A 9,056-nucleotide genomic window follows, 5' to 3' on the forward strand; every position below is an offset into this window, starting at 1 on the left:
AATTGCTCCCATTGGTAAGCAAGCTATAAGATGAATTCATCATCATCATCATCATCATCATCGTTTAACGTCCGTTCTCCATGCTAGCATGGGTTGGACGGTTCGACCGGGGATCTGGAAAGCCAGAAGGCTGCACCAGGCTCCGGTCTTATCTGGCAACGTTTCTACAGCTGGATGCCCTTCCTAACGCCAACCACTCCGTGAGTGTAGTGGGTGCTTTTTACATGCCACCTGCACTGGTGCCAGGCGAGGCTGGAATCGGCCACGGTCGAATTGGTGCATTTTATGGAAGCCAGTCGAGGCGGCACTGGCTTCGGCTACGATTCGGATGGTGCTTTTTACGTGCCACCGACACGGAAGCCAGTCGAGGCGGCGCTGGCATCGGCCACAATTCGGATGGTGCATTTTATGGAAGCCAGTCGAAGCGGCACTGGCTTCGGCTACGATTCGGATGGTGCTTTTTACGTGCCACCGACACGGATGCTTTTTAAATTGTATTTTTAAAAACCGAATTTTGTATATAATGCCAAGTTTTTGTTTTGAAAGAAGACTGGTGACGAATAATAAGAAAATGGGTTTGTAACAGAGGAAAAATAAAGAAAAATGAATCCGTGTTCCAATGATATGGAGGTAAAAATCTCCACATATGAAGTGAAATGAAAGTTCTGTGTATTCTTTTGTTCTTTTACTTGTTTCAGTCTGTTGACTGCGGCCATTCTGGAGCATCACTTTTAGTCGAACAAATCAACCCCAGGACTTATTCTTTGTAGTCCCAGTACTTATTCTATCGGTTTGTGTAAATAATGGTGATGATGATATTAATAATAATAATAATAATAATTTATTATTATTATTATTATTATTATTATTATTATTATTATTTTATTATTATCATAAGCTTACAGCTTATAAGTAATCACCGTACATTGACTACAGAAAATAGTCTAATATTGGGGTGTATAAGCCCTTGAAGGAAAAAGAGTGTATTAGTACGCGTATATACATATGATTAGCAAAACTGAAACTGGTTGACTATATAAATATTTCATTTCATATATATATATATATATATATATAATCTTTTACTTGTTTTACTTATTATCCTGAAGCCATGCTGGGGCACAATCTTGAATAATTTTTATTCGCGGTACTTTTTTAAGCCCGGTACTTATGCTATCGGTCTCTTTTGCCGAACTGCTAAGTGACAGGAGCGTTGAAACACCAACCGGTTGTCAAGTAGTGGAGTGGGAACACACACACACGTAAGTGTGAGTGCGTGTGTTTGTCCCCGCTCGGAAGCATGTGGTTGGAAAGCAAGATTCTTACCACACAGTCACGCCGCATCCTAGCTACGCCATATATAAAATAACCTAATTTTGAGCAACAGTGTTATATAAACTCAGACTCGATGTTCTACCACACAACTGTACATACATTCATAATCCTAACGAACGCAACAGTGTTTTCATCATGAATGGTACATTCATAGGCGCAGGAGTGGCTGTGTGGTAAGTAGCTTGCTAACCAACCACATGGTTCCGGGTTCAGTCCCACTGCGTGGCATCTTGGGCAAGTGTCTTCTGCTATAGCCTCGGACCGACCAAGGCCTTGTGAGTGGATTTGGTGGACGGAAGCTGAAGGAAGCCTGTCGTACATATGTATATATATATATATATATATATATATATATATATATATATATATAATATATATATATATATTTATATATATACTTTGATAAGTTTCGGCCATTATTGGCCCAGGCCATGTCTAACTTAATAGCACCACCTGGTGAAGTCTTTCAAGTCAGAATTTGGGCACTATGGCCCATATATATATATATATATATATATATATGTGTGTGTGTTGTGTGTGTGTGTGTGTGTGTATGCGTGTGTATATGTTTGTGTGTCTGTGTTTGTCCCTCTAGCATTGCTTGGCAACCGATGCTGGTGTGTTTACGTCCCCGTCACTTAGCGGTTCGGCAAAAGAGACCGATAGGATAAGTACTGGGCTTACAAAAGAATAAGTCCTGGGTCGATTTGCTCGACTAAAGGCGGTGCTCCAGCATGGCCGCAGTCAAAATGACTGAAACAAGTAAAAGAGTAAAGAGTATATAATGCCAATAGCAACTCATTCTGTTTCAATTTGTCATTCATTTTTAAAATTCCTAATGCTTCGAATAATTCTTTTATCAGCTCCAATAAGTGCTCCACATGTCGCCGAAGTAGACACAACTCTAGGAGGTTATGATGTCCCCAAAAATACTGCTGTTTCGTTCATATTAAAAGATGCTCTTCATGACCCAAACCATTGGGATAATCCGGAGGAATTTCGCCCCGAAAGATGGATTAACGAAAATAATGAGATAAAGAAAAAAGAGGCTTTTGTTCCTTTCTCATTGGGTAAGTAATATGTGATTCTAATGATAAAGCAGACTTGTGTGCAAAGATATCCAAGCTGTGACTACCCGAAATTTGGAGAGATCTCAATGGCTACATTATCTAATGTTCTCGTCATCTTAGGAGGTTGGGATGTAATCTTAAGGAAATTAGGCTATTACACGTATCAAATCGAACGCCTTATAGAAGCTTCTTTGTTGGTTAGGTATGGCTGTGTGGTAAGAAGCTTGCTTCCCAACCACATGGCCCTGAGTTCAGTCTCACTGCATGGCACCTTGAGCAAGTGTCTTCCACTATAGACTCAGGCTGACCAAATCCTTGTGAGAGGATTTAGTAGACAGAAACCGAAAGAAGCCCATCATTTGTGTGTGTGTGTGTGTGGTGTGTGTGTGTGTGTGTGCGTGTGTGTGTGGTGTGTATGTGTGTGCAAGATGCCCATAATTAAGAATGGGGAATTATACATCTTCAAAATTTGTCTATTACCATACTTCAATCCAATACATGTTTCTGCTCCCTTAAATAGTAAAAGGTCATTCATTCTAAGGTTAAATGATACCAGAATTTGTAGCTGTATCATATTTAAAAACAGTCTCTACTATCATTTTTGTTAAGCTTTTATCATTCCCTCATCTGAAATATACTTTGAAGGACTATCAGAGACTGAATCCCTCAGCCCACTTCACCCACCCGCATGAGAACAACCTTGAACAAAGCTGCATATAGTTGACCGAATGTATAAAGCACCAATCTAAATACATTTTAATATAGGGCGGCAAGCTGGTTCATACTTCCTTACGTTCTAAGTTAAAATTCCACCGAGGTTGACTTTGCCTTTTATCCTCTCAAGATTGATCAAATAAGTACCAGTTGAGCATTGCGGTCAATTTACTTTCATCTCTGAAATTACTGGCCTTGTGTCAAAATTTTAGACCAATATTTAGTTACATTAAAGCGGCGAGCTGGCAGAATATCGTTAGCAAGAGGGGCAAGATGCTTTGTGGCATTTCGTCTGTCTCTACGTCCTGAGTTCAAAATTGCTCCGGGATCGACTTTGCTGTTGATCATTTCGGAGTCGATGAAATAAGTACAAGTTGAGCACCGGGATCGTTGTAATCGACTTACTTCCATCCCTGAAATTACTAACCCTGTGCCAAAATTGGAAACTGATACTGTATTGGATGGAAGCACTCCGTGGGTTACGACGATGAGGGTTCCGGTTGATCCGAATCAACCTGCTCGTGAAATTAACGTGTAAGTGGCTGAGCACTCCACAGACACGTGCACCCTTAACGTAGTTCTCGGGGATATTCAGCGTGACACAGAGAGTGACAACCGGGCCCTTGAAATACAGGTACAACAGAAACAGGAAGTAAGAGTGAGAGAAAGCTGTGGTGAAAGAGTACAGCAGGGATCACCACCATCCCCTGCTGGAGCCTCGTGGAGCTTTTAGGTGTTTTCGCTCAATAAACACACACAACGCGCGGTCTGGGAATCGAAACCGCGATCCTATGACCGCGAGTCCGCTACCCTAACCACTGGGCCATTGCGCCTCCACTGATACTGTATTAACCTATTAACTGCCAAATTTTTTTATTCACATATTTTGGCTTTGCCCGGTGTCTTAGGACTTAAGATAATATATAGTGTTTAAATTTTCTTCGTTTGTGAATTGTTTTAGAAATTATGATAAAATTTTCGAAATTTTCCATATGAGGATCGCTGAAAAAAAGCATATTTGTACTTTTTCTATTCTACTGCAATAATAAACACTCTTTTACTCTTTTACTTGTTTCAGTCATTTCACTGTGGCTATGCTGGAGCACCGCCTTTGGTCGAGTAAATCGACCCCAGGACATATTCTTTGTAAACTTAGTACTTATTCTATCGGTCTCTTTTGCCGAACCGCTAAGTTACGGGGACGCAAACACACCAGCATCGGTTGTCAAGCGATGTTGGGGGAACAAACACAGACACACAAACATATACACACACACACACACACACACACACAACACACACACACACACATACATACATACATACATACATACATTTATACGACAGGTTTCTTTCAGTTTCCGTCTACCAAATCCATTCACAAGGCTTTGGTTGGCCCGAGGCTATAGTAGAAGACACTTGGAGAAGGTGCCATGCAGTGAGACTGAACCCGGAACCATGTGGTTCGTAAGCAAGCTACTTACCACACAGCTACTCCTACACCTTTTATTTTTTTTTAAACTATAGTATCAAATGCGAATACGTATGAAATATCAATGAATGCTATAATAGATGGGAAATGCAAAAGCAAAAAAATTAAAAACGTTTTCAAAATTTGCGATTTATAACATAAAAATGTGCTCTAGAATTAACCAAAGCTAATAATGACAAACTTTAACTACTAAATACCTATTTCTTTACTACCCACAAGGGGCTAAACGCAGAGAGGACAAACAAAGACAGACAAACGGATTAAGTCGATTATATCGCCTCGAGTGCGTAACTGGTACTTATTTAATCGACCCCGAAAGGATGAAAGGCAAAGTCGACCTCGGCGGAATTTGAACTCAGAACGTAACGGCAGATGAAATACGGCTACGCATTTCGCCCGGCGTGCTAACGTTTCTGCCAGCTCGCCGCCTTAACTACTAAATATTGTTAAACACACCTCTGCAAATGCACAATGTACATAAGCAATTCACTTTAAATACAACGAATAACAGGCAGTGAGACTGTTTTTAGCAGATCCCCAGGTGGGGCTCATGGCAGGTAATGGGTTAAGTCTGTCCAATTGACAAAACTTCCTTACAAACTTGCTCTTTGATTCTCTTAAAATAAATTAGGATTTCGATCAACCGACCTTTACCGATTTATCCTGTCTTATACACGAAACTGTCTTATTCACGAAACTATTTTTAAAAATTACTTTCGATATACATAGATGTACTCGCATAGCATGTGTTTTGATCTGAGAGTGTGTGCTGCAATCGCCAGTTACGAAATATTTAGATTGGGTGGAGGCGCAATGGCCCAGTGGTTAGGGCAGCGGACTCGCGGTCGGAGGATCGCGGTTTCGATTCCCAGACCGGGCATTGTGAGTGTTTATTGAGCGAAAACACCTAAAGCTCCCCGAGGCTCCGGCAGGGTATGGTGGTGAACCCTGCTGTACTCTTTCACCACAACTTTCTCTCACTCTTACTTCCTGTTTCTCTTGTACCTGTATTTCAAAGGGCCAGCCTTGTCACAATCTGTGTCACGCTGAATCTCCTCGAGAACTACGTTAAGGGTACACTTGTCTGTGGAGTGCTCAGTCACTTGCACGTTAATATCACGAGCAAGCTGTTCCGTTGATCGTATCAGCTGGGACCCTCGTCGTCGCAACCGACGGAGTGCTCCTATATATTTAGATTGAAAAGTAAGATCAATGCTACTTAAAATTATCTCAGGAACTTTTTCTTTTACTTTTCCTTTACACTCGTTTCAGTCTTTGGACTGTGGTCATGCTGGGACACCACCTTGAAGGGTTTAGTACTTTTAAGTCTGGTACTTCTTTTATCGTTCCTTTTACCGAAATGCTAAGTTACATGGATTTAAACAAACCAAGATTGGTTTTATCAAGCAGTATGGCATCAAACACGGACACACATACATATGCATACTTGCATGCACGCAACACACACACACACACACACACACACACACACACACACACACGCACACACACACAACGCATACACACACACACACACACACGACGCACTGCCAAACAGTTTCCGTCGACTTCCGGAGCTTTAAATAGTCAGTTGCTTAATGTGCCATCGAATGGAACTGAACCCGAAACCACATAACTGCAAAGCAAACTTTTTTTTATCTCAGGGCTATTTCTGCACCTATATGCATATATTTTGTCACAAATTATATTTCATTTAATATATTTAAATCATTACATTGTATCACATGTAAAGCATAGTGTTTAATTTAAATCTTCAATTTTAATTATAGGTCCAAGAATATGTGCAGGAATGTCATTAACCCATTTTGAAACCTTCATAGCCTTTACAAATATCTTACAAAAATATAAGATGGAAAAACCTGACGAAACGCCAATGACAATGGAAGGCATACAAACAGGAATTACTTATATTCCAGTGAGCGATAATATCCGTGTTGTACCACTTTGAAGTACATCGTTCATACGTGTCTGAAGGTACCTCTTTAAACTACACTGGATATACCTGAGGAAGAATATCTTTTTTCATCAGCTGAATACTTTTTTCATTGGTATTTCTCCGATGTACGCAAATCTTACTTGAACAATGATAATACTTTGACGTGCATATTAATATATGTTTGATAATATTTGTGTGTTAATATCTACAGAAGTGTCATATAATATTTAGATCATAGAAACAGACGGACCAGTAGAACCATGACTGATATAGTGTCTAACTTTGTCATTAAAGGTCTTGCATTGTAATTCATATATCATTTATCTCTCTCTATATGTTATATATCATTTATCTATCTAAATGTTTTTTTTATGGTCATCTAATCATCTTATAATTGATAGAATGTAAATCGAAAATAATAAACTTGTTGCAATCATAACATTAGTTATTGTTTGACTAACACGATAACCAAAACCTCAAATTCTGCATTCAGTCAGATTATGGACTGGAATTTATTTGTAGCATATTTTCGTTGGCGTCCATTTTCAGCAACTCTGCCATACATCGACAACAGAAAGAGGATTTAAAACATGCTTAGAAATATGCCGGATGGGCAGAGATATAATCAACGATTGCGGAGCAAGAACCAATAGACTAAAACGCTCAATATTTGGTCTACAAAACATAGAATAAAGAATAAATACTTCACACACACCCGAGAGACCTCTGTTTAAGTGGGAACACAGTAACTCTAAAACATTAACCACAGTCCGTTCCAATTACCTACTTTAAACTGTGTGCATTGAAATTGGTTGTTAACTTATATCTACATTAGCCAGCTTTAAGTGTCCTACATCATCTGACATGATAGACCGTTGACAGGGTCCCTTATAGTCGCGAATCATTCAGAAACGCTTGGTATTCTACAGTACTTGTTACATCTTAGAGTGAAAAATAAATTGAAGGGGATAGAGTTATTTTGTGTGGTACTTTCGGCCTCTTGCTTGCCTTTAGTCAGGGCTCATTTCTTTGTTTTTTCCCTTTCATCTTTCCTTACTGTCTTGAGTAGCATCCTACCTTTCTTGAGTCCTCATTTCTTCCCCCCCCCCACAGCAAGTACCGCTACGCAGTGTCTATCATAAACTGTACTCAAGGAAAGGAAATATCCCACATTTCGGTCATCAGCCACTGGTGCTGATTGAACTCAAGGCGAAGTGATTTTTTTCGCCTCTTCTTAGACAATGAATGGAGTTTCGTCAATGAAACTCTGGAAACAGCGACATCAGTAATTGTGTTTTTCTCTATGAAGCCTACAGATATTAATAATGTGGTCGCCTCTGTCTATCGCTCTTTCTTTTCCTAAGCCATTCGTTTTCTTTCGGAATAATGGCTCCCATACTGTAAATGGAGTTTCTGCTATGCGTCACCAGTCTAATTAATCTCTCGCCACCCTCAGCGAAATAAAGCTTCAGGATAACCTAGGCGTCACTGAAGATCATCAGATTCTAGAGGTGCAAGCAAACCCGCCAGACATGTTGTTGCAGTCCCCACTCGTGATTGTGATGTTCACATTTCAAGGACTCAGCTTCCCTGCACCACTTTGTGACTCGGTTGGTTGTGTACTATTTGTACATGTCTTCTCGTCTGATTCTTGGTCGTGAAAACCAGACACACTCCCAAACAATCTGCTCTGTTTGATGCAGTACAATTACTGCTACAAATTGACCACAGTCTACCTCTCTCCCGATCATTATTTGCTTGGTACTAACACATTTAACTGAATTTGCATACAAATTCTGTGGAAAGACAATCAAATATTTTCTTTCATATAAGAACGATTTCAGTTTGTCTAGTGCAAAGGACAAATATCTAGAAACACTGCTACAGACATAACTCGGTTTTACTAGAAGAATTGGTACCATAACCGGATTGGAAGAAGATACTAAGAAACAAGGAGTAGAGAAAAATTGATTAAGCGGGCACACATTATTATCGATGAAGATAAGGAAATAATAGAATTTGAACGTACACAGATTTTTGTATTTAAAAATCAGGGAGGTAGAGGCTTTGTTCAATTAGAAATCTATTGAAAATATTCACTGTTGGTTACAGATATTTAATATTTGTTTCAGCCATTGAGCTGTGGCTATGCAAAGGTACCACCTACAAAGGTTTAGTCGAAGAAATCGACTCCGGTACTTATGTTTTTCTTTAGGTCTGATACCTATTCTATCTTTTACTGAACCGCTAAGTTATAAGCATGTAAAGAAGCCTACGCCAGTTGTCAAGCTGTTGTGGGCAGCTGACAAAACACACACACACACACACAAACACATACGCGAGCCCTTTTCTTCTTCCATTTTGATGATGGAATATAGGCCACCGGCGATTAGGGCTCTCTCTAAAGGCAAGAGGCAATTAGCTGGTTTACCAACATTCACGGCAAGAAAAAATGCAAATTCATCCAATGAGACATTAATGACTATTA

At 39.8% G+C, this 9,056-nt stretch overlaps 1 protein-coding gene across 3 annotated transcripts in view; it reads left to right on the forward strand.

The window, feature by feature from the left end:
* LOC115217139 (cytochrome P450 2B10-like) overlaps nt 1–7,007 on the forward strand; it is an 18,254-nt gene extending 11,247 nt beyond the window's left edge. For 2 of the 3 annotated variants that reach the window (XM_036507106.1, XM_029786753.2), the window contains 3 exons: nt 1–14; nt 2,199–2,405; nt 6,402–7,007. The exon at nt 1–14 is cut by the window's left edge and continues 83 nt beyond it. In XM_036507106.1, the coding sequence (XP_036362999.1) occupies nt 1–14; nt 2,199–2,405; nt 6,402–6,580 (400 nt within the window). In that variant the 3' untranslated portion in view covers nt 6,581–7,007. The remainder of the gene's footprint in view (nt 15–2,198; nt 2,406–6,401) is intronic. The other variant, XM_036507105.1, reaches the window with a different exon arrangement.
* Nucleotides 7,008–9,056: the final 2,049 nt, after the last annotated feature.

The sequence above is a fragment of the Octopus sinensis genome, linkage group LG11 (genome assembly GCF_006345805.1).
Source record: "Octopus sinensis linkage group LG11, ASM634580v1, whole genome shotgun sequence".
In the NCBI taxonomy this organism is placed as follows: domain Eukaryota; kingdom Metazoa; phylum Mollusca; class Cephalopoda; order Octopoda; family Octopodidae; genus Octopus; species Octopus sinensis.